At 42.4% G+C, this 26,075-nt stretch overlaps 1 protein-coding gene across 1 annotated transcript; it reads right to left on the minus strand.

Annotated features, from left to right (window-relative positions):
* Nucleotides 1-779: 779 nt before the first annotated feature.
* On the minus strand, nt 780-3,034 carry LOC143942244 (olfactory receptor-like protein OLF1). The gene has a single exon (XM_077463490.1). The coding sequence runs from the start codon at nt 1,758-1,760 to the stop codon at nt 780-782; it is 981 nt and encodes a 326-aa protein (XP_077319616.1). The 5' UTR covers nt 1,761-3,034.
* Between the last annotated feature and the right edge of the window lie 23,041 nt (nt 3,035-26,075).

Genomic DNA, 26,075 nt, shown 5'->3' on the forward strand with positions numbered 1-26,075 from the left:
TGTTCCTATCGCATGCATTTACTCTATTTACTAGGAAAAGGGAGAGAGCAGCAGAAGATACCCAACACCAACCTAAGGAAAATAAAAAGGATTTAGGTAAAAAAAAAAAATCCATCGCAATCATTTGAGTCTTTCCCCAAGATAAGTCATTGATTGCCCATGGAAATATAATGAGGGGTCTCCTCCCTGTAATGCTCATGTAATGAGTTTTGCTATTCCAGGCTGTTGGTCATCCTTCATATTGGATTCTCGCTCCTGTGGCATTGATGTAAATTTCACAGGGTGGTTGTCCCCCACTATCAGTGTTACCATTCTAAATATCCCTCCTGTTCGCCAGCAAAGTATTTCTCTCTATCTGCTTTTAAAGAAACCGTGAACCTTTGAGTAGCAGCCTAATGATGATCAAATCAAGTTTTATTGCAGGTGCAATAACATGTTTTTTATATTATTAAAAATGCCATTTTGGTGAGCTCTGGGTTTTCTGATCTTTTAGGAATATGATCTGACTATACCCAAAGATAATCTTTTCGAAAATTGTAATGGAACATGTGGGGGATGTAATAGACCATGTGGGAAAACAAAGAATGTGACTTGAGCTTTTTACTACCTGGGGTATTCGGAAGATTTATGAAAACAAATATGAATATACACCCAAATAATTAATCATTATCACAATTAGAGTCAGGGAAAACCCTAACTCTTGAAAACAGTTCTCAAACTCTTTGTTTACTTTTTTTCATAAGCATAATAAACAGTAAGTTTAATGTTTTACTGAATTACTATTTATTTAAGAAAAAAAATGTATTTAAGGATTTTAATGTTCTAACACAAAATGTCTTTTTGACGCTTCCTTTGATATCCTTGTTTCTTATGCTGTAGATAATAGGATTCAGCAAGGGAATTATTACTGTATACAGTATGGACACAATTCTGTCTTGTTCTGAAGAGTAACTGGATCGTGGTCTTAAGTGCATGAACATGACAGTGCCATAATAAATAGAGACTACCGATATGTGAGAGGCACAAGTTGAAAGGGCCTTCTGTCTTTCCTTGGTTGACTGGTTCTTTAGAACAGTCAAGGCAATGCAGAAATAGGACCCAAATATCAATAAGCAAGATCCAAGAGCAATTAAGACACCAGAGATATATTCTGCTAATTCATTAATCCAAATATCACTACAAGAAAGTCGTAGAAGTGGTGGCATCTCACAGAAAAAATGGCTAATGTGGTTGGACCTGCAGTATGGCAACTGGAAGGTGAGAAAAGTCAAGATGAATGAGTCAACAAAGCTGATGACCCAACAAGTAGCAGAGAGCCATAGGCAGAGCTTTCTGTCCATGATAATCGTGTATTGTAAAGGTTTGCAAATTGCAGTATACCTATCATAAGCCATAACAGCCAATATTAAGCACTCTGTAGCTCCTAATGCTAAATGAAAATACATCTGGGATGCACATCCCCATAAGCTAATACTTTGGTTCCTTGATATTGTGTTAGCCAACATTTTTGGCACCACAGTTGAGCAAAAGCAAATGTCAATAAAAGAAAGGTTACTCAGAAAAAAGTACATGGGTGTCTGAAGTTGGTAATGAAGCCTAACCATGAGGATCAGAAGAAGATTTCCAGACAATATAAGCATGTACATCAGAGAAAACAAGAGAAAAAATAAGATTTTAAGACGACAGATGTTAGATAATCCAAGAAGGATGAAGTTCCTTACAAAGGTTTGATTGGTAGACTCTAAAACATTAATCAACATGACTTGTAAATATGCAGAATGATAATATTGCAGACCTGGAAAAAAAATATGTATAGTATATTAAATTCTTCTTCACATGGAGGTTTTTTTCACTTTTTTTTATTATGCATAATATTTTATATCTTCTTTGCATATCCTTAATATGTTATGTAGTGCCGGCTCCTGAAGAGCACGTGCTATGTGTTTTTCTCTATTTAAAGCTCCTAGAACTTCAGTTTGGTTTTGGGTTTAATTATACCAAATTATGGTTTCAGTACCAGTCTAGCTGGATTGCACTGTATTCTGCTTGGTCACAGGTGGCGCTGTCATCACTGGCAAGTGTGAGAATGCAGTTCAGCTGGGCGCATTGGGTGCCACTTTTTTTGGAACCAGCCCAGTGGGAGTGTCATCCTGCTGTGCACTCTGGAAGAGGATACTTAAGGTACTGACATCACGTGCTTCTGGGGTCCGGTCCAGGAGATCTTAATGTCTGTTTGGTCCTGGTCCTCTTGACCAGCCCCGAGGTCTCTCATGACCTGGGGTGCGGATCCATCCAATTCCGAGTCTCTAGCCCGAGACAAAGTAACTGGAAGGAGGATTCAAAGATGGTCCGGTGCTGTCTCATCTGTGGAGAGGCCCAGCAACTGAGGAAGCAACCAGGGGAGGACTCTTCGGGAGAAGACCACACTGAAGGCTGGCTTCTCAGAAAGAGCCTGGAGGCTTAGTTGAAAGACACCAAGTGAGTCTACAATTGTATGGTATCGCCGGACCGGCTGCAAGATACTGGTACCATATGAGGGCTCTCTAATTTTGTCTACATCCTTCAGTTACTACATGTGTTCTACAAAAAGTCTGTGGCAGAGACTTTACTACAAGTGTTCTACAACAAGTCTGCGGCAGAGACTTTATTCAAACGTTCTATATGCAAGTCTGTGGCAGAGGCTTTGCTTTATCTGAACACTCTTTCGGCTGATAGGCCTAGTGAGAGGAGGTCTATACGGTAGCAGTGAGAATCCAGTTGTGAGTGGCTATTCTCTGGATTCCTATAGTGAGAGACTTTCTATTTTGAGCAGTTCCAAGAGTACCTGAACTTTCTACCTAAACCCTCTAACCCTCATTGAGAGACTGCGTTTTGTGTACTCTTTTTTTGCAAATAAAAATCCCAAAAGTGGATCCAGTGTCAGTTTCTGCAGTTCTTTGGGCCAGCTGTAAAAAAGTAGCTGCTGACTTTTAATAAGGAGACTTACCTTTGCAGGGCGCCAGCGATGTCGGCCGCCGAGGCCGACATGTCCCTCGGCTCTCGGGTTCCAGCCCCGCCATTCGTACTAAGGGAAACAGGCAGTGGAGCCTTGCAGCTTCACTGCCCGTTTCCTACTGCGCATGCGCGAGTCGCACGGCGCTTTGTGAATGGGACGCGCTGTGTTAGGGAACACACAGTTCCCAGAACACAGCGCGTCCCATTACCCAGAAGACCGAAGATCACCAAGGAGCAGGAAGAAGGCAGATTAGGAAGACTGCCTAGCAACAGCGATTTCTGACCAGGTAAAACAATTTTTTTTTCAAATGTTTTTTTTTTTTAATTTATAATATTAATGCTCTTTTTTTCTTTTTTCAGGGTGGCCCTCCACTTTAATTCAAGTGGTTCTAAAGGAAGGTTTTTTTACCCTAATGCATTCTCTGCATAAAGGCAAAAAAAAACTTCTGTGAGCTTGATCAGGTAAACCTTTGGCTCGTGTTGCTGTCAATTACAGCCAGTCCAGTAAGGAGAGAGCAATGGCGGGCCAAGTTGTGCTGTTTATGTCAATAGGCAAAAAGCATACCTTGCATCATAGGCGCAACGTCTTCTTTAAATTCCCTTGCAGAATATTGCAAACAAATCGTTCAGTGACACTACACTCTGGTTTAAAAAAAAGTATATTGGAGTGGGTGACTGGGGACAAAGAGAAGGCTAACTTATTAAATACTTTCTTCAGCTCTGTGTATACAAAGGAGCATGGGGGAGCTCATGTCCATAATGGATGGTAAGGGTAAGGGTGGTAGTGACGTAGCCCCCAATCCATAATGGCTCAAAAGTGATATGGTCCAGAAATATTTGGACAGAATAAAGGTGGATAAAGCACCTGGACCTGATGGCATCCACTCACGGATCCTAAAAGAATTGAGCTCTGTAATTTCAAAGCCACTGTATCTAATTTTTAAGGACTCATTAATGACAGGAATAGTACCACTGGATTGCTGCAGGGCCAATGTAGTGCCTATATTTAAAAAGGGAACAAAGTCTTTACCAAGTAACTATAGACCTGTTAGTTTAACTTCTATAGTTGGGAAGATACTGGCGGGATTAATAAAAGACCACATAGATGATTTCTTGCAGGAAAAAAATATTTTAAGCAGCAGACAGCATGGATTAATGAAAGACAGAAGTTGTCAGACAAACCTGATTTCTTTTTATGAGGTGGTAAGTAAAACCTTGGACAGAGGGGTGGCGGTGGACTTGGTATACTTGGATTTTGCAAAAGCGTTTGATACAGTTCCGCACACACGGCTCATGTGTAAGGTAAAGTCTACAGGTTTGGAAATATCAGTTTGTAAATGGATAGAAAACTGGCTAAAAGACAGAATTCAGAGAGTAGTGGTTAATGATTCTTACTCTGAATGGTCTGTTATCAGTGGTGTACTCCAAGGTTCAGTGCTGGGACCATGATATTGGGTCTGGGATCAAAAGTAACATTTCCGTCTTTGCAGATGACACCAAGCTATGCAGTGGAATAACGTCCTTACAGGATGTGTCCAATTTACAAGCCAACCTCAATGCTCTGTCTAATTGGGCGACTATGTGGCAGATGAGGTTTAATGTTGAGAAATGTAAAGTTATGCACTCGGGGGCTAAGAATATGCATGCATCATACATGCTAGGGGGAGTACAATTGAGGGAATCCATAGTGGAGAAGGATCTGGGGGTTTTGGTAGATCATAAGCTCAATAATAGAATGCAATGCCAAGCTGTGGTTTCCAAAGTGAGCAAAGTCCTTTACTGTATTAAGAGAAGTATGTACTCCAGAGAGAGGATATCCTTGTGTCCCTGTTCAAATCACTAGTAAGACCTCATCTGGAATATGCAGTTCAGTTTTGGGCACCAGTTCTCAAAAAGGATATTGGGGAACTGGAGAAAGTGCAGAGAAGGGCAACCAAACTGATAAGAGGCATGGAGGAACTCAGCTATGAGGAAAGATTAGAGGAACTTAATTTATTCACTCTTGATAAGAGGAGATTAAGGGGGGATATGATCAACATGTACAAATATATAAGGGTCCATATAGTGAACTTGGTGTCAAATTATTCACTTTACAGTCAACAAAGAGGACAAGGGGGGCACTCTTTACGTCTAGAGGAAAAGAGATTTAATCTCCAAATATGGAAAGGTTTCTTCACAGTAAGAGCTGTGGAAATGTGGAATAGACTCCCTGCAGAGGTGGTTCTGGCCAGCTCAGTAGATTGCTTTAAGAAGGGCCTGGGTTATTTCCTAAGTGTACATAATATAACTGGGTACTAACATTTTATAGGTAAAGTTGATCCGGGGAAAATCCGATTGCCTCTTGGGGGATCAGGAAGGAATTTTTTCCCCTGCTTTAGCAAATTGGATCATGCTCTGCTGGAGTTATTTGCCTTCCTCTGGATCAACTGTGGGAATAGAATTGGGGTATATGGGATTGTATTATTATTATTATTATTATTATATATATTTTTTTTTTTTTGTGGTTGAACTGGATGGACTTGTGTCTTTTTTCAACCTGACTAACTATGTAACTATATTCAAGTATATATGCTTAATATAAAAAGGTGCTTTCTATTGATCTCAGCCTTCAAGTCTCCAAATTCTTTTGTTTTTGCTGCTATGATCAGACTTCCTGTTAGGGGGTGGCTATGTTTGTTCTGCATGGGCGCACTGTATGGTGCATAGAGCAGTACACTTGACCACAGCTAAGGCCCCTTTCACACATGCGGACAGTATGTCCGTATTTCATCCATCCGTTTGCGGATGAAATGCGGACATACATTCATTCTTATGGGATAGCGAGTGTCTGCGGATGAACATCCGCAGACACCCGCTATTGTCCACCTCCGCAATTGTCCGAATCTGCAGACAGAGGAAAATCCTATTTTTCTATCCGTCTGCAGAGTGGATCAGATGAACACGGACAGACGGCCCGTGCTCATCCGATCCCCATAGAGGAGAATGGAGAGCTGACTGGGCGGTCCCTGCACAGTGTGCGGAGACCGCCCTGTCTGCTGCCGGCTCAGCGGGGACAACGGAGCGATCCCCGCTGAGCGAGCGGATCATCACGGGGCAGATCATTACTGATCCGCCCCGTGTGAAAGGGGCCTAACATGAACTGCTAATAAATAAACAGAAGTGACGGGGAAATGGAAAGGTTCAGGATCAGAGAGAGGGGGTTACACAGAAACAAACTACGAAATGATTTCATTAAAATATTTTACAGGGCTTATATTATATTTAATAGTGGATGTGTATGGATTACTTTTGAAAAATAAGGATATCATTTAGTGTCCCTTAAAGTACAGAAGGAGGTGTACTGTCAGTTTCATAAACATTCCTGCGTTGATTTCCTTTATGTTATCTCTTGTCCTTGTACAATAGTTCTTAAGACTCTGAAGCAACTAGTTTGAACTGAATTACACATATCTTTGTCATCAAACTGACACATCATAAGCGAAAGTTTACCAATGAACCATTAATAGTTGAGAAAAAGATTCCTACCCCTTATCAGATGAACCTTAAGTTCTAATAACAATGCCATTCTGCCCTATGTCAATGTAGATGTCAAAATTAATGACACATATACTGTAGTTGATGTTTTGGAGTATCATTAAGGCAATAACCTAGTATATTGTAGAACATGTACTTCAACATATTGATAAGACTTATGCTAGTAGTGTCTATACACTATACATTTGTGCTTTTAATTAGAGAAATGCTTTGAAATATCAGAAGTATTTTAATTTATGTAATCTAATATATATGTTAATTGGGTGTTGTTTGTGCACACGTAAATAAAAGGGCTATTTCTTATAATGCTCAAACGTGCTTTCTGATTTCTTTGTCTTGCTGTACTGCTGGCTACAGACAATAAAATTTGCTGAGGACACTTCTCTCTTTCTCCTTTGAATATCTTCAACACTGAGAAATACAGTATATCCTGTATGAAAACAAAATAAAAAAAGTTCAAAAGGTGTATTTGCATATAACCCTGTAAGACCTATAAACTATACCATGCACCAGTTTTTTACTCTACAAAAACAGCAAAAGTAATTTTATTACCTTAGTACCAGGAAGACTGATCTTTTAAAAAAAACAAAATTGCACCTATGACGATTTTTTTTTTTTTTTTTTTTATATTTAAGATTTTCAGGCATCCATATAGAAAATATTACAATTAATCCTACATATTACACAGAAGATATGTAGTTAGATAACAGCTATTTCACCAAAAACATCTGCTTCCCATATAAAAATATTTTTTTGCCACCTCAAAAGTCCCAAAAATGCAATTTTGTTTTGATCACAAATACTGAGTTGCTTAATATAATAAGGGATACAGATGAAAAAATAATGATCTGTCTCTTACTGTGAGAGTAGTAAAATTATTTTATAATATGCTTATGATCGTGCATAATAGGCAAGCTACATATAAAATGGCTTGAAATTAAGAAGAGTCAATGGATATAAAGCATGTGTTTCTTTTTTGCTGTGTGGTTAAATTATATTGAAATTATGTTTGTCGAATATTCCTTGCTTTGTCCACTATGAAGATCACTTAAGGAGATGAGAATGTATGCTAAAATGAATCAAGTAATAAAAACGGAGGCTTTAAATAGGCTTTATAATAGACTTTATAATAAGCATAATCTTTCAAGATCCATGGAGTGTGGCTCATTAGAAGCACAAACAAAATGAAAAAAAACTTTCAAGAATGGGTTGGAGAGTTGAAATTCCCAACCCAATTACAATTACTGTATGTAATGTGTTCAAAGTATTAGTTATTGGATTCAGCTCTAAAGGTAGATTTTAGTCTTACTTTAACTTTAATTCTTAAAGGAATCTTTTTGAATTTTAAAAAGTTTATTAAACAAATATAACAATTGTACAAAAATGAATAAAATCCATGTAATAAGTTGGTACAAAATACAGGTAATCTCCCACAGATGCATAGAAGAATCAAAATAGAGGAATGGGCAGGGGGGGGGTGATAGTGAATACAGTGTTGAAACTAACAGAATAGAAAAAAAATGCACCTAAATCCATTTTTGAAACTCTTGCGTTTTGGTGCACATAAATCTAGGAGCCATACTTTGTGGATGAGACCAGATGATGGTCATACCTTTAGAAGGCTTATTGTTCTAAAAGACCCTTTGATCTGCATCAATTTACAGATCCGCTTGCAAGGTGAGTGAGCATTCTAGCTGGTGGTGGAGCACCTGTGTGGCAGTGGAGTACATTGTTTGTAAGGATGAAGAGCCCTTAACACTTGCACTTTTTTTTTTTTTTTTTTTTTTTTTTTGCCTTTGGATATAAGCTGTGGACTATTTGGAAGCTTTTCAGTGAAGCACATAGTATTTAGGGCCCTTTTACTCTTAAAAACTGACACTGACACAGGAGGGAGTGCTACTTCAATTTATTGCTGTTTTTCATGTTTTAGAAGCACATGTGTGGTGGTGGAGTACATAGTTTATAAGGGTGAAGAGCCAAAAGCCCTCAACACTTCTACCTTTTTTTTCTTTATGCTTTTGAATATAAACTGTGGACTATTTAGAAGTTTTTTCAGTGAAGCATATAGTTTTCAACCACTTGCCGACCAGCCACCGTCAATATACTGCGGCAGATCGGCTTGTTCCCATAAATCGCTGTAGCTGTACGTCGGTCCATTTTACAGCCATGTCAGGCGTGCGCACTCTCTTTGCATGGCAGGGGAGCTAGTGTGCGTGGCCAGCAGCCTCAATGTCCGCCGGCCACCCGCAATCGCTCCACAGAGAGGCCAAACAGGGATCTGTCAATGTAAAAAAACAGATTCCCGTTCTGTCAGGGGAGTACTGAGTGATCGTCTGTTTCTAGGGATTAGGAACAGCGTTTTCTCTGTACTCCCAGTCAGTCGCCTCCTCCTCCAGTTAGAAACACCTCCCAGGGAACACATTTAACCCCTTGATCACCACTAGTGTTAATCCCTTCCCTGTCAGTGACATTTATCCAGTAATCGGTGCATTTTTATAGCACTGATTGCTGCATAAATGCCACTGGTCCCAAAAAGTGTCAAAGGTGTCCCATCTGTCTGCCACAATGTTGTAGTCCTGCTAAAAATTGCTGATCACGGGGCATGGCCTAGCGTGGAAGCCAGATGCTCACATAATCCTGGAGCTCCAGCAATACTGGCACGTAGCAACCCACCCGAGGTACCGAGTTAAACTCTGGATACTCCTAAGATCATGTCCGCAAAATGGTGGAACAATCGGAAGCCCCAGAGCCTGATGGAATTCTTCTCATTGAACGGCTGTGGAGGTAGGCAAGATGGCGCCAAGGCCTACTCACCCCCTGGCAGCATCCTCAAAGAAAATGGCCTCATAAAATGACAATCACTCCCAAAATAATGGATCCCCTACTGACCAGCACTCTTATCCCCCCTACCCAATCATCCTGCAGCCCGGCCAAGACAAAACCCAGGCTGGATGGCACTGGATTGAGCTTGGCAGTGAACCCATCTTTAGGCTCAGGGGAAGACACGAGGGAACTGCAAGAGTCAATAGAATCTTTTTCCACACAAAATCAACCTGTGGTGAATACGGTTCTAAAAGACATGGTTTTGTCCTTGCAGAGGACAATTCAATTCAATATAGCTGTGTGTATGCACCGATTAAATAAAGACATACAAGAAGTGGGAAATAGAGTGGATCACATTGAGGCAAAAATGTAAGAATATGCTTCCACCATAAATGATCTGGCCGATGCCCATGATGAGAGGGAAAGGTGAAAAAGAATGGATTAAAAAAAACTAGCAGATATGGAGGACAGGTCCAGAAGTAATAATCTGAAAATAAGGGGGATCCCTGAATCAGTGCAACAATCTGATATGAGCCTCTATACAGCTACTATGTTCAAATCTCTCCTACCAAGTCTCACAGACTTAGACGTCACTATCGACAGGATTCAGCGCCTGCCTAAGCCATATTATCTGTCAGACCAAATACCCAGAGATGTACTCCTTCATTTGCATTTCTTTTTATTATGTTGCAATTTTTTGTTGACCTGTCGCAATATACATGACAAAAGAAGAACAGCTTAAACACTGTGACCAAAGTTTTGCACAGTCAAAAAATTGCATACAGATGGGGCTACCCAAAGAAAATTTCCACCACCAAAGATAATCATACCTACGCAGTAGCATCCCTGGAAAAAGGGATTGCTCTCCTGAAAGAATGAGTTATCCTTCATAATCCAGACAATGATAAAACCTCCACCAGCACTCCACGTCAACTTGAACAGAAGTGGAAAAAAGTAACCACAAAAAATGTCAAATCTCACGCATAAAGGAGACCAGATTGGTCTATATCAACTCTTAGTCCCTAAGTAAAATGTGACTGAGTCTAAAAAAATTTACTTATCCCCCAGTTGTACCTAGCAGCAGAATGCTGTCCTTGGGTAATCCTCACCCACTATGCTCTTTGCACCAAGTACAGTGCGTTTTGTTGTTTTATATGTTACAATGTTCTTTTCTTTTTTATCTCTATGTTTTATTCTCTCTTGTTTGAATGGAGATGGCACCAAGAACATAGGGATGTTATCTTAGTACCTAACGGAACGCAGCATGAATAACTACAATGTGGTTTTCTCTTGGATGATTCTACAAAGACCAATCATGAACTATACCATGCACTGTGAGTACTGTACCAAATTTCTTAAATGGGGAACTCTATCACTGATCAGGCGCACAATTGCAACTGCTAAAAAGAGCTTAAGCGGCATAAGGGGGAGCTCTTAACTTTTTACAAGCATAGATCCTACTTATAAGTCATGACAATTACTGTATTGTCCATCAACACCAAAGGGCTTAAAGAGGAAGTAAACCCTGATGAGTTTACTTCCTCTTTGATTCCCTGCAAAGGTAAAGCATAATGGACTACTATGCATCACATAGTAGTCCGTTATGTGTCACTTACCTGACACAGGAGCCAGCGAAGTCACCGCTGTCCCCTGTAGTCTGGAGCATTCATCTTCTTGGTGGGTCTCGCTGCTCCGCCGCTGTCATTTGGCAAAGCCGCGATGACGTCACTCCCACGCATGCGCACGGGAGCCGCCACTCGCGGCATATCTCCGCTGACAGCGGCGCGCTCAGTGCGCCTGCACGCCACTGTCTACTGCGCATGTGCCGTAGACAGCGGTGCCTGTCTTTCCATGTAGGTTTAGGAGATATTTCTTGGACCTACAGGTAAGCCTTAATCTAGGCTTACTTGTAGGTCAAAGTTGGTTGTAAGGGTTTACAACCACTTTAACCACCCTGTGAAATGTAAATCTTTATGGAAAGAAGCACTTTTGAAACATAGTGACATATTATGTGCACAGGAGACTCACTTCTACAAACAAGCCCCACCAAAGTGCTCACATAAAAATGTTCTATTTATGTTTACTGCTAATGCAGACTCCAAAACCAAAGGCGTTCTTATAGCCATCAGAGACTCTGTGGCATTTACATTGCATGAACAAATACGTGATTCTCACAGCAGATTCCTGATACTGTTATGTGACTTAAACTTCAGTACCTATATGATAGTAATTCTATACTCCAACAATCACCAAGTTAATTTCTTCAACAAATTAATGAAAAAGATCAAATCATATCAAAAAGGTCTACTTGTAGCTTGTGGAGACTTCAACGCCACCCCAGTGTCAGAGCTGGGCTCAGCCTTTCCTTCTCTGAGCTGGCCACTCAGCTGTCAGCTAATTGTCAGCTCCTATCTCTCCACAGTGACTCACCTGTTGATGATATCCTGCTTGTCAGTCCTGCCTACTTAAGCAGTCCAGCTCAGATGATGTCTGCCTTCGCCTTGGTCACATCTCTAGAGATGCTCTCCTGTGTTCCTGTTAAAGACTTGTTTGGCTGGCATTCCTTCTGGCTCCAGACCCTGCTTGCTGTTCTACTATGCTCGTCTCTGGCTCCCTGATGTCTTGGCTTGTCTGACTACCCGTACCAGTTTCTGAACTCTAGCTATGTTTTGACTATGTTTAGTCTGTTTACCCTTTTTTATTATTATTGAAGTACTTCTGTCTCAGTCTGATTCATGGTTTCTGACAGTAGGCGAAGACCATGAATTCAGAAGATGCAGTCAATCCACTTGTTGGTAATATTTTTTCCAGATTGGATGAGCAGGATCACCACATGGATCAGTTTGCAATGGCGTTACAAATGCTCCTGAGTTTCTCAATCAGGTTGAGATATATTTTGAGATGCTGCCCCAGGCGTTTCCCACGGGCAGAAGCAAAATATGTTTTGTGAAAGCTTTGTTTTCTGAGAGAGCTTTGACCTGGGCAAACTCAGTTGCCTTGAGTTACCCTGAGTTTGTGGCTTCCTTTAAAAGGGTATTTGATGTTTCTGCACGCTCCAGAGGTTGCTTTTTCTCATACTATGTTGATGAGAATAGGGCAGGCAAAGTTTTAGAGCAGAACCTTAGAGGCCATAGATACAGAACCAAGATACTCTATATACTTCATCCTGGAACTAAACAAAAAGAATACCATCCCCAAAAAATACCAGACGCCTTTAGCTATTACTACGTAAAATGATATAACTTAAAAGATGACCCTTCGACAATCCAACCAAATCCAGAAGCCATTAACCAATTTTTAGCAATGTTATCCATACCAAAATTGTCACCAACCCAGCTCCAATTCCTAAATCTGCCGTTAAATGAGTCGGGGATATGTAAAGCTATATAGTCTCTCCCTCTAAACAAATCACCAGGTCCTGATGGCTTCAATGGTGAATACTACAAAGAATTTAAGACTTTGTTATTCTACACCTAAACCAAAATTTCCATTCTGCCGCTGCTTCTGCCTCTTTTCCGCCTGAAATGCTCTGATTGTAACTTTGCCCAAGCTGGGGAAGATACCCACCTCTCCTTCAAATTTCAGACCAATATTGCTATTGAACATTGATTTAAAACTGTATACTAAATTGATAGCCTTACTCCTTGTGGCTATTCTGTCCACACTTATACATCCACCAAAAATAGTCAAACTTCGGATGCTACCTGAAGACTGGTTAATATTATACATATGGCGGAAACGCAGTAAAGGCCTTCTCTGTCTCTAACATTGGACGCATAGAAGGCCTTTGACCGTATACACTGGCTATATTTGGCCAGGGTGTTCGAAGCATTTAGCTTTAATGGCAATATTGTAACAGCCATCATGGCCTTGTATTCTATTCCAAATTATTTTATTATTGTGAAAAACAAAGAAACAGTATTTGACAAAGACGTTCCATACAACTGTCATAAAGTAACACTTGAATTATACACTGTAGCTATGACTTTGAGATTGGTAATATCATAAGAACTGTATATTACTTAACTTGAGACCACCCTAAGATGAAAGGGGTTTATTGAAGCATTCCCAGTGGTGTGGTGGGAGGGCTCTCCCCCACCCAGCACCCCGAGTGGGATCAATCTGTGTCCGGTAGGAGGAGCCCAGACCCCACACCCCAAGACACATTGCTTATTGAACAAGTAAATAACCCTCCCCAGTGAAGATATAAAACTCTATACATTGACTGTGTGGAGAAACCCATCACCTTCCATACAGTTATCAACAGATGAGTGAGGTGTATGGAGTATAGGGGGGGAAAGAGAGAAAGAGGGGGCTAGGTGGAGGAGTAGAAGGAAAAGGGGGGAGAAAGAGGAAAAAGGAAGTAGAACATCAATTAGATTATGCCGGTCAATTCAATTCAGGAGGGTAGCGAGTGAGTGGTCAATGGAGAGCCTACAAAAATGGCCCATAGCTCCCAGGTGGATTCAAATCTACCAATCGAATCGGAGATTATGTTGGATAACTTCTCCTGTGTCATTATCCAGGAGACCTTTTCGATTACAGCTGGGAAGGGAATCTTAGGATTTTTCCAGGCTTTTGCCACTGTAAATTTGGTTCCCAAGAGAATGAACTGGATAAGCCTCTGAGAGGCCTTAGAGATATTTGGGATGTGTGCATTGAGGAGTGCTACCATTGGGGACCTGGGGATCCAGTTTCCTACAAGCTTTTCAATCAAGTTGAATGCTTTTTTCCAGAATGAAAGTATTCAGGGACATTCCCACCAGATGTGGGCCATCGAGCCGTAGAGTTTGCAGCCTCTAAAACATAGAGGGTCTGCCACGGGGAAAATTGAGGCAAGACGAGAGGGGGTGTGGTACCATCTCAATATGATTTTTAGGCTTGTTTCAATTAGCGTTGTGTTTAGAATGCTCTTGAATGATTTGAAGCTTGCTTTCTGCCAAGTCCTTACATCCCAGTGGAATTTAAGGTCAGACTCCCATCACTGCATATAGGGGGATTTAGTTGGTAGAGAGCTAAGTAACGAGCAGACAATCTCTATTCCCCCTTTTGGGTCCATGGCTTGACCACACCACAGTTCATAGTCAGTAAATTGTGGAGAGAGGGGTCTATCCTTCCAGAGTTTGGAAAGAAAATGAGAGATCTGTCCAAATCTGAACTTTCTGAGTTTGGTAGGTTTAGCTTTTTGTTACAGTAAGAAAGGGTAATAGGGCCTGTTGCTGTAAAGAAGTGTCCGATTCGGTATAACCCCTTATCCAGCCACCATTTAAATGCCTGGGTATTTTCTCCTGGGGGAAAGGCCGGGTTATTAAAGATGTGGGTTAATGGTTTGTATGTTGACACTAAAGTTGCACTGGATTGCAGAGATTCCCAGAGCGCAAACATATGAGAGCGGATAGGGGCCATGATTGGAGGGCGAGTTTTTGGATTGGACCAAAGCAGATAGTCAAGGGTAAATCGTGGTACTGCCTGTCTTTCTATGTGGACCCAATCCGTTTTTTTGCATCTTGAGTAGATCACTGAGAGTTGGGCTATTCTGGCTGCCAAGTAATATTTATACAGGTGAGGTAACCCTAGACCCCCTTTTTCCTGTGTAGATACAGTGTTTGTTGTGGAATCCTATAGCCTGCTTTCCCCCAAGTAAATTTGAGGATTTTGCTTTGAAAAGATTTAATGTGATCCCTTCTTATAGGGATTGGAAGTGATCGAAACCGGTAAAGGAGTCTGGGGTGGAGCGTCATCTTCACTAAGTTGATCCTCCCGAGCCAAGATAAGTTATGTTTAGACCACGTTGTAAGATCATGTTCCAGTTTCTTATACATAGGAGGGTAGTTACTACTGTAGAGAGTTTAGATTTTCGGTACTTGATGGAGGAAGAACTCCACTGGAATTTAAAGTTATTTCATAGGAGATCAACGGTTTCAGGAGGAAGGGAGGTGTTAAAAGCATGAGACTTAGAATAATTTACCTGGAGACCGGATATCTTAGAAAATTTGTCTAAGGTATGGCAATGGTTAGGTAGGGAGGTTATGGGGGAAGTGAGGAACAAGAGTATGCCATCTGCGAAGAGACCGCATTTGTGAGCCTGAGGGCTGCAGGTAACACCCTGTATGCTGGGGTTCTGGCGAATGGAGACGGCGAGTGTTTCTATAGCTATTGCAAAAATAAGCGGTGACAGTGGACAACCTTGCCTGGTGCCTTTAGTTATGGGTATTGAATTTGAAAAGTGACCCTGTAGCTTAATGTGCGCTTTCGGGTTTGAGTAAAGAGCTCGCATCGAACCCATAAATTTGTCGTCAAAACCCCAGTGTTCCAGGATCGCAAAGATGTACGGCCAAGAGACCGAGTCAAAGACCTTTTGAAGGTCTAGAGAAAGAAGCATGCCTGATTGTTTAGAGCCCCCCAGTCCAATTTGTCTGGAGAATGGAGACTATATCAATGGCTCTCCTGGTTTGATTGGTGCCCTGTCTTCCCGGAATGAACCCCACTTGACCCCACTTGATCCTTATGTATGTAGCGATTAATGAACCGGTTTTGGTATTGCTGCAATATAAGCAGTGTTAAGAGGAGGATCAAGTGGGGTTCCCTGCGTCTTTGTATTAAAGAATTTAGTCAGGAAAGGGGACAAAATAGAGGAGAATGTCTTATAGTAGGGGTTTTATAGACCGTCCGGCTCCGGCGCCGAACCCGCCCGAAGAGCCTTGATAACTGCTTGAACCTCCTCTTCTGAGAAGGGGGCCTCCAGTACATCTCTATGGTCTGCAGACAGAGAGGGGATAAGGAGAGCGTCAAAGTACTCTGAGATGCGAGTTGTGGCGTTTGTGTCCTGGGAGCTGTATAATTTGGAATAAAAGTCATGAAAGACCTTGAGGATTTTTGTAGGGTTAGCCGAGGTGACCTGTCCTGGTATTCTGATCTTGGGCATAATGAAGGAACGGAATTTAGGTGTAAGTTTAGAGGCCAGCATGGACCCCAATCTATCCCCCTGGGTATAGAATTTGTTTTTGCTCCATCTTATTTGTTTTTCAGCTGTGAGAGGAAGGTTGAGCTCCAATCTGACTTTGTCAAGTTGAGTTCTCAGCGAGGGAGAGGGGTGTCTTTTGTGTTGTGAACGCAAGGAGGAATATTCGTCGTCTAATCTCTTTATGTCTGCTTCCCTTTCACATTTTATTTGGGTAGTCATTTTGATCATTTCTCCTCTCATAAACGTCTTGTGGGCTGCCCACAAAGTTTATGCCGCTATCCCCTCAGTCTGGTTAACTGTAAAGTATTCCTTAAGGGATCTCTCTAGCATAGTCACTCTTACTGGGTCAGAGAGTAGGGATTAGTTCAGTCTCCAATGTCCCATTCCTAGTTTCGTGTGTCGTCTGTGTAGTGTCATGGCTACTAGTGAGTGGTCCGATAGCACTGTATCGTGTATTTTTGCTGAAACCAAGAGAGGGATGGTGCAGGTCTGGACTAGGAGGTGGTCAAACCTGGCATTTAAATTATGGGGGTTGGAGAAGTGGGAAAAATCATGTTCTCTCCAAGCGTTCGCCAAGCCCTGGGCATGGATGAGTCTGGCTATTTTAAGGCTCTCTTTGGTTGGCCAGGTCAGTTGGGTAGTGGGGAGTTTAGATCTGTCTAAAGCCTGATCAAAGGCGAAGTTGGACTCCCCTCCAAATACGACTGCGCCCTCCAGTACTGGGGAAAGGGAGTCAAACAGGTGCTTGAAGAAGGTGGCCTGACCTTTATTGGGTGCATAGTAGGAAATGAGGGAGTAGAGGTGTCCTTCAATTGTCCCTTTTACAAGGAGAAACCTACCCTCTGGGTCTTTTACTTCTGCGGTGAGTGTAAAATTGCAAGTTTTGGCGAAAACTATGGCAACCCCTTTGGTCTTGTTTTGTGCGCTTGCTAGAAAGAAATTGGGGAAGTGGGGATGCAGGAACTTGGGGCTATATGGCCCTGTATTCTAAATCATCAGCCCGAGTATACATGTCTGGTATTCTTTCATCCCCATTCACCATATCCAATGGAACAAGGCAATGGTGCCCTCTATCACCCTTAATACTTAATCTCCTGATGAAACCCCTAGCCATTTACAATAGAAATCAACCAGATATTAAGGGATTCCCAAAAGGCGAAAATATGCACTCAATTAGCCTGTTCGCTGATGACATTATTATGATCTTGACAGAGGTGGACTCCTCCCTGGCTGTGGCACCAGAAGCTTTGGACTAGGGATGAGCCGAACACCCCCCGGTTCGGTTCGCACCAGAACTTTTGAACGGACCGACAATTTGTGCAAACTTTAGAACCCCATTGAAGTCTATGGGACTCGAACGTTCAAAATAAAAAGTGCTAATTTTAGATGGCTAATATGCAAGATATTGTCCTAAAATGGGTTTGGGGACCTGGCTCCTGTCCCAGGGGACATGGGTCAATGCCAAAATTGTTTTAAAAATGGCAGTTTTTTGGGAGCACTGATTTTAATGACATTAAAGTGAAAAAAAAGTGAAATATTCCTTTAAATATCGTGCCTGGGGGGTGTCTATAGTATGCCTGTGAAGTGCCACGTGTTTAGAACAGTCCCTGCACAAAATGACATTAAACGGAAAAAAAGTAATTTAAAACTGCTTGCAGTTTTAATTTAATATCTGGTTCCGGCAATATGGATGAAAATCATTGAGAAAAATGGCATGGGTAGCCCCCCCCTGCCCATTATCAGCCCCTTTGGGTCTTGTACGGATTTTAAGGGGAACCCCGTACCCAAATAAAAAAAAAGAAAAGGTGTGGGGCCTCCAGGCCCTATATACTCAGGATTAGCAGTATACAGGCGGTGCAAACAAGACAGGGACTGTGTAGGTTTGTTGTGTTAAGTAGAATCTTTGAAATGGTACATTTTTAAAGTGTAGCACCCATCAAAAAATCTATTTTTAAGCTTTTTGAAAAACATGGGAAGGGTTATCACCCCTGTATAATTTTTTTTTGCCGTCCCTTTTTTTTTCATCTCACTTCCTGTTGTCTCCTTCCATTTGCAAGTAGGAGATTGCAAGTTGGATGTTTGAAAGTAGGCGCCTATATGCTCTGCAGAAATGGCGGAACAAGGTGTTGGTGTTGTCACAACACTATAAGCCCTCAAAGTGACTCTTGGTGGGCGCTAGAGCGCCCTGCTGTGAATGATTATATCAAGAATTGTAATTACATGCCATTGTTGAACAGTGGTAGAAAAATTGGGCCTTTGGTGGTTGTGGTGGTGGTGCTGGTGGCACAACACTATAAGTCCTCACAGTTACTCTCGGTGGGTGCAGGAACAGGCCCTGCTGTGAAATATTATATCAAGAATTGTAATTACACGCCCCTGTTAAACAGGGGCTGAAAAATTGGGCCTTAGGCACTGCTTGCTGGTGCCACAACACTGCAACCTCTCCCATATACTCTATTTGGAGTGCAGGAATGAGCCCTGCTGCAAAGCATTGCATCAAAAATTGTAATTACTCGCCCCTGTTAAACAGGGGCTGAAAAATTGGGCTTGTGGCATCACCCGGAACCAAATATGTTCTTACAAGATATCAGCGGGATCATTGAGGAGGAAGAGAATAGTCAGTCAATATAACAGGACAGTCACTCAGCATCAGCATAGGCAGTCTTGAAGGGATGTGACATTTCAAAAAAATTATTCGGTTACATCAGCTTCAGGTGCTTGGTAGCTGGTGGTGGTCCAAGACTGATTCATCTTTATAACCAAAAATTTTTATTAGAGTTTGCATGGTACAAGTATGAAACATTAGACATGGAGAAATGTAGCATTGTTGTACACAATTAAAACAATGTTCTGCATACTCACAAGAAATGAAACTGCAGTATCCTATTAGAGCTATTATAGGATTAAAACCTCAAATTGCCTACTAGGAGGCCCAGCCTGTCACCCCATATGGGTACACACTGTGAGCAGGCTTAGCACTGGAGTAGGATTAACTGAAAAGTAGTTCCCTTTGACCTTACTGAGGGTCAAGGGCGATGGCTCAGGTAAGTATGCATCTCATTAGATTTATTACTTATTACAGCAAAACCTGTTCATAACGCATAGGGAAAACAGTAAACAAGAAACTTCAATACAACAAAGATACAGTTTCATCTTTGGGTACTACCCCTGGGTTAGAATGGGTGAGATTACCTCTACTTACACTGCAACTGGATGTAACGTGTTCCGAATTATGGCAACTTAGTTCCAAGATATGGTTCAACATGTATATCTTTGACCTAGATCACAAATGCGGAGAGGCATATTTGGAAGAATCCCAGGTCTCCCAGTATTTATGGAAACCCGGAGTTCTTCCTTCTTTGTATGCTAACAGTTTTTCCATGAGGTATATATTGTTTACTCTGGTTATTACCTCCTCTAAGGAAGGGGGTGTGGGGGACTTCCATTGTCTTGTCAGCGAAATTCTGGCAGCATAAAGGATATTAATCACTATTTTTCGCAGCAGTGGGGGGAATTGTTCTATTGAAAGGCTGAGGAGTGCCAAACCTGGGTCGAGATTATACCTGGATTGTGTGATGTCTCTGATCAGGGATTCTACTTTCTTCCAATATGGGGTGATAATTTCACAGCTCCATAATGTATGGAGAAGATTCCCAGTGTGCTGGCAATTTCTCCAGCACAGAGGGGTTGTGTCTGTGTGCATTTTATGGATGCGTAGTGGAGTTAGATACCATCGGTGGAGTATTTTCTGGGCATTATCCCAATGATCTATACAGGCAGACTATTTCCCACTATATTTTAGTGCCATATGCCATTGCGAGAATGAGTATTCCTTCCCCAGTTCTCTTTCCCAATGCAACATGCAGGGCAATTTGTAGTTCAGGTACAGAGGATTTGCTAGTCTATAAAAAAGCGAAATCCCCCTTCTGCAGTTAGAGCGTTTGTTTAGGAGGAAATCCCACAGTGCTTGCGGAATTTCTACAGGATTAGTAGCATTGGACACATTATGATGCTTAATTTGGTATAGCCTATATAGGTCTGCTAAATCTCTTTGCCCGTCAAGGGGTGCAAGCAAGTGATTGCCTGATTGTTTCCAGTGACGTGTTGAGAAATTGGGTATGAGGTATTGGTAGCTTGCTAAGGGAATTTGTAGTTTGCTCATCGGTATGTCTGTGATTTTCCTTTGAGTCAGGCCCGACCATGCCTTAAGCGTGGCTTGTACAGTGGGGTAGTTGGGGGTAGCTGGTTTGTGGTGAATACTAGCCGCCATAGCTAGAGCTGGAAGATCGTGCTCAGGGGTGATAGTACGTTCTATGTCCGACCATTTATTGTCGGATTGACAGGAGAACCAGTATTTCATTTGGTCCAATATAGCTGCATGATAGTAAGCATGTGTGTTAGGGAGTCCCATTCCACCAAGGTACTTAGGCTTGTAAAGTTTTGCTAAGGCTATTCTAGGTTTTTTACCTGCCCATATAAATTTGTTTAAATGTTTGGCTAGTTGAGCAAAGAACTTGTAGGGTATAGGGATTGGCAACGTCCTGAAATGGTATAGTAGTTTAGGCAATATTTGCATTTGATAGGCCGCTATTCCTACCACCCAGGAGAGATGTAATTTAGCTATGTGGTTCATTTCGTCAGCTAGTTTATTCAGCAGGGGGGGTAGTTGTGAAGGTATGTGTCAGAAGCGGAGGGGGAAAGCTGTACACCTAAATATGTGATCGAGGGAGGGTTCCAGTTACACGGGAAAATATTTTTTAGGTTGTTTTGGGTATCCGATGATAAGTGCAGACCCAGTGCATAGCATTTATTAGTATTAACCTTATAAAAGGATACTTTCCCAAAGTTACTTATCAGATTTTGAACTGCAGTAAGGGATGTGACAGGGTCTGTGACAGTGAGAATGACGTCATCAGCAAATAGTCCTATTTTATGGGTTTCTGCACCTATCTTAATTCCTTTTACAGTTGCAGCGCTCCTGATACTCTCCGCTAATGGTTCTATGACGAGCGAGAAAATTATGGGGGACAGTGGGCACCCTTGTCTTGTGCCATTAGTGAGATTAAAGGGGTCAGAGAGAAGGCCTGAGTTATAAACTCTTGCTGATGGATGGGAGTACAAGGACATGATAGCTGTGTGAATTTGGCCTGATAGAATTTCTGTAGGGTCTTAGATAGATATGGCCAGTTTACCCAATCAAAGGCCTTTTCTGCGTCTAAGGCTAGAAATACGCTAGGGAGATTGTTAACTTCAGTGTATCGTAGGAGGTCGATCATACGTCTTGTCCCATCTGGTGCTTGCCTGCCTTTAACAAAGCCCACTTGATCTAAACCTAGGAGGGTAGGGGTAACATTCATCAGTCTATTTGCTAGTACTTTAGCATATATTTTTAAATCGGAGTTCAAGAGTGAGATTGGCCTAAAGTTCTGGGGGAGGGAGTTGTCTTTGCCTGGTTTCGGGATCGTAACTATGATAGCTTGAAGCATTTCCTTGGGAAAGGAGCCTGTGGACATAGCAGAGTTGAAGACAGTCGCTAGTTTGGGGGTCAGAGTAGTCGTAAGTGCTTTATAGTATTCGGCCGAGAAGCCGTCCGCCCCTGGGGATTTATGCATGGGCAACGTTTTGATTACTGCGGTCACTTCCTCACAGGTAATGGGGGAGTTTAAAGCAAGCAGTGTGGGGGTATCTATTTTTGGCAATTTTCAGATTATGAAGGAAATGATCAATTTCTGTGTCAGAGGGCTGGTGAGTGTCAGGGTCCTGGTCAAGGTTATATAATGAGTGGTAGTAATCTTTAAAGGCGTTCGCTATGTCTTTAGGATTGCGAAAAACCTGTTGTGAGTTATGGTGCTTGATGAATGGTAGATTCGTTTTAGCCTGTCTTTTTTTTAAGTTGAGAAGCCAGTAGCTTACTTGCCTTATTATTTTGTGAATAATAGGATAGTTTCAGTCTTTTAAAGTATAAGTCGTGGTCAACTTTAATCTCTTGTCGTAAATCTTCACGACATTGAGTGAGCTGTTGGAGTAGGGTGGGGGAAGTGAGAGTCGGGTTTTTGTGTAGACTCTCCAATTCAGCAATTTTATTATGGAGCTGTGTTATGCGGTGGGTTTTCTTTTTGCGTTCCCTCGAAGCTATCTGTATGAGGACACCTCGGGTGAAGGCCTTGTGAGCGCACCATACCATGGCTGGGGAGGACTCCTCAGTATTAGGGATGAGCCGAACACCCCCCGGTTCGGTTCGCACCAGAACTTGCGAACGACCCCCGCGTTCGGTACGAACGTTAGAACCCCATTGAAGTCTATGGGACTCGAACGTTCGAAATGGAAAGTGCTAATTTTAACGGCTAATATGGAAGGTAGTGTCCTAAAAAGGGTTTGGGGACCTGCCTCCTGCCTCAGGGGACATGGGTCACTGCAAAAAAAAGTTTTAAAAACGGCCGTTTTGGCGGGAGCACTGATTTTAATGACGATTAAAGTGAAAAAAAAAAGTGAAATATTCCTTTAAATATGGTGCCTGGACTGAAACCACAATAGTCTCTTATTATGCCCCGAACGGCAATCCTAATCCTTTTTTTTCACACCTCCTACAGGTTATCCAAACTCACTGCAAAGGCACGCTTTTTGTTTGTGGCGATTCCAATCTAACCCTACATCCCCACCTAGACAAATCACCATATACGCCTGAAAGTCACTCCCTCTCGGCTCAGCTTAGGAAGCAGTTCCACATGGCATCCCTCCTAGATACTTGGAGGGAATGTAATCCCTCGAAGAGGAATTACACGTTCTATTCGTATCCTCACAAATCGTTCTCTAGGATTGATCACATTTTGACTCCGGTGGCTTCCTTCCCAGTCGTGCTCCAATCCAGTATATGCCCGGTTCCCTGGTCTGACCACTGCGCCGTTATCACTACTATTGCCTCGTTGGTTCCCAGAACCAAGGATAGGTCCTGGTGTATGAACGAGGCACATCTCACCAATCAAACTTATTGCCTTGATATTCGTGTTGCTATAACAGATTATTTACGCCACAACACTTCTACAGACATATCCCCGGTTCTTCTCTGGGAGGCTCATAAGCCGGTAATTCGGGGTAGTTGCATTTCTTTAGCCACGCACATCAAAAAAGACCGTCAACGCAGACAGCAACAGCTAGAGGAGGACTACCATTTGCACTTCCTCCAGTTCCAAGACTCGCCCACGGAACCCCATAGGCTTATCCTTGAAAAAACCAAATTAGAACTAGACCTTCTATTAGCTGAGTCAGCGGACAAAGTCCTTCGTAGGGCTAATCATACGTTATATACCAAGGCAAATAAACCCGATACCTTTTTGGCCCTACGTCTCCGTCAGCCTGATAAGATCCGTAAACCAATTAGACTCAAAATCGCTAAGAATTCCTATACTAGTAATCCTGTTAAAGTACTAGCCGAATTTCGTGAAAAGTTGGCTGACTTATACTCAGACAAAATCCAGTTCTCTCAACAGCAAGCTGAATCCCTATTTCAGAATCTGTCTATACCTGAACTATCCCTCTCAGATAGAGATTCCATTGATGCTCTGATTACGTCGGAGGAAGTCCTTTCGGCTATAAAGTCTCTCAAACCCCATAAACGTCCTGGCCCCGACGGGCTACCCAGTAACTATTACAAAATTTTTTCGGATGTATTGGCCCCCTTGTTAGCGAACTCATTTAACGCCCTATTAAGACAGCAAGCCTTAGGTAGAGATTCCCTGATGGCCACGATAGCTATGATCCCCAAGCCCAACTCGGACAACACCCTGTGGTCTAACTTTCGCCCCATATCCCTACTCAATGTAGATATAAAAATTTTAGCCAAGATCCTTGCTTTGCGCCTTAATCTGATTATAGGTAAATTGATTCATAAGGATCAGGTAGGGTTTATTCCCCGTAGACAGGCAAGTGACAACATACGCCGAGTCGTCTTACTGCAACACCTTGCGAAAGCGCGCTCAATTCCTATGCACCTTTTGTCCCTAGATATCAGAAAGGCTTTTGACACGGTCTCCTGGCTTTACCTGCATTTCATTTTGAAACGCTGGGGTTTTGGCCCCCATTTCCTTCAATGGATTATGTCGCTATATGCTGACCCCCAGGCTTCAGTGAGATACTCAGGGTTTAGTTCCCAAAACTTCCCAATACGTAGAGGGACGCGTCAGGGTTGCCCCTTGTCACCGCAACTCTTTGCCTTGGCAATCGAGCCCCTGGCTGCGCTTATTAGAGCTCACCCGGACATTAGGGGCTTAGAGGTAGCCTCCACTACCCAGAAATTGTGCCTTTTCGCAGACGACGCTTTACTGTTTGTTACCTCCCCACATATTACTATGCCCAATTTGCTTGACCTCCTTGATAAATTTTCTAAAATATCCGGCCTAGAAGTTAACCAGGCTAAGTCCAAGGCCCTTAACGTGACACTACCGCACGATACTATGGCACTTCTTAAGACTAATTTCCCATTCCAATGGTCTAGCCTTTCTATTCCATATTTAGGCATAAAACTTACCAGTGATCCCGCAGATCTGTTTCGAGCGAACTATCTCCCAATGCTGAAACACCTCTCATCTTTACTCCAAGATTGGCGTCCCCTTTGCATCTCTTGGATGGGGCGTATTACCGCCGTCAAAATGTCTTTGTTCCCCAAGCTTCTCTATCTATATAGAGTTCTACCCATTCCAGTGCCCTCCTATTTTCATCGCATCATCCAAAGCTGGGTTTTCACCTATATATGGGGCCCCATAAAACCTAGGATTTCTAGATCCACCTTGCTCCGTCATTATAGGGCCGGTGGTTTAGGTATACCCAATTTCCAACATTATTATCACGCGGCCCAGCTTGCCCAAATAACACTTTACCATGCTGCAGTCGAAGTTCCTATCTGGGTGAGTCTAGAGGCGGTAGATCTCTACCCTATATCCCTAACTAATCTTCTTTGGCTTCCCCCCTGCTGCCCGAGGTCCCATCTCCAACCCCTTGACCTCTGACTCTGTCAAATTGTGGGATAAGTTGTGCAAAGCATTTCAGTTGATCTCCCCACACTCCCCCTTACTATCTTACATCGGTCATCCTAAATTCATCCTAAATTCCATCCTAAATTCCATCCTTCCTTCCCGCCTACACTTCTTCTTTCTCATTCCGAGTATGGGGTGCAGTCAGATTTAACTCGTATATGTGACCTGGTGGCGGGTAGCTCAATCAAATCGTTCTCCTCCCTGCAAGCCCAAAAACGATTACCAAATAACGAATACTTCCGATACCTCCAAATTTCGCATTTTGTGAGGCAGACTATAGGCTTGACAAGGGGAGGAGGCACGTACACAATTTTTGAAAACATATGTAACTCTGACCCGCACGCCCCAGGTACCATATCACAATTATATGCACATCTTACTTCCCAACCCTCGACGCTCCCGACGTATGCGCAGTGTTGGTCCAGGGACCTGAACCTGAACTTGGAGGGGCACGACTGGTCTGATATTTGGTTACATACTAAGCTCTCCTCACAAAATATTGTGGCCCTGGAAGCGAGCTATAAAGTTCTCATGCGTTGGTACTTAGTGCCAGATAGAATAGCAAAATTTTTGCCCTCTTACTCCCCAAACTGCTTTCGTAGCTGTGACGAGAGGGGTACACATCTACACATCTGGTGGACCTGCCCAGTGGTGAAACGCTTCTGGTCTGAGATCTTTTTAATTCTATCCACTTTGATTGATATCACAATAGATCCTGACCCGGCATTGGC

Source organism: Lithobates pipiens, unplaced genomic scaffold (assembly GCF_037356315.1).
Source record: "Lithobates pipiens isolate NorthernLeopardFrog02 unplaced genomic scaffold, aLitPip1_a1.2 Scaffold_30, whole genome shotgun sequence".
NCBI classification, from domain to species: domain Eukaryota; kingdom Metazoa; phylum Chordata; class Amphibia; order Anura; family Ranidae; genus Lithobates; species Lithobates pipiens.

Bases quoted from the DNA above. Each gene is read 5' to 3' on its own strand.
- LOC143942244 (XM_077463490.1), bottom strand. From the start codon at position 1,760: ATGTTGATTAATGTTTTAGAGTCTACCAATCAAACCTTTGTAAGGAAC.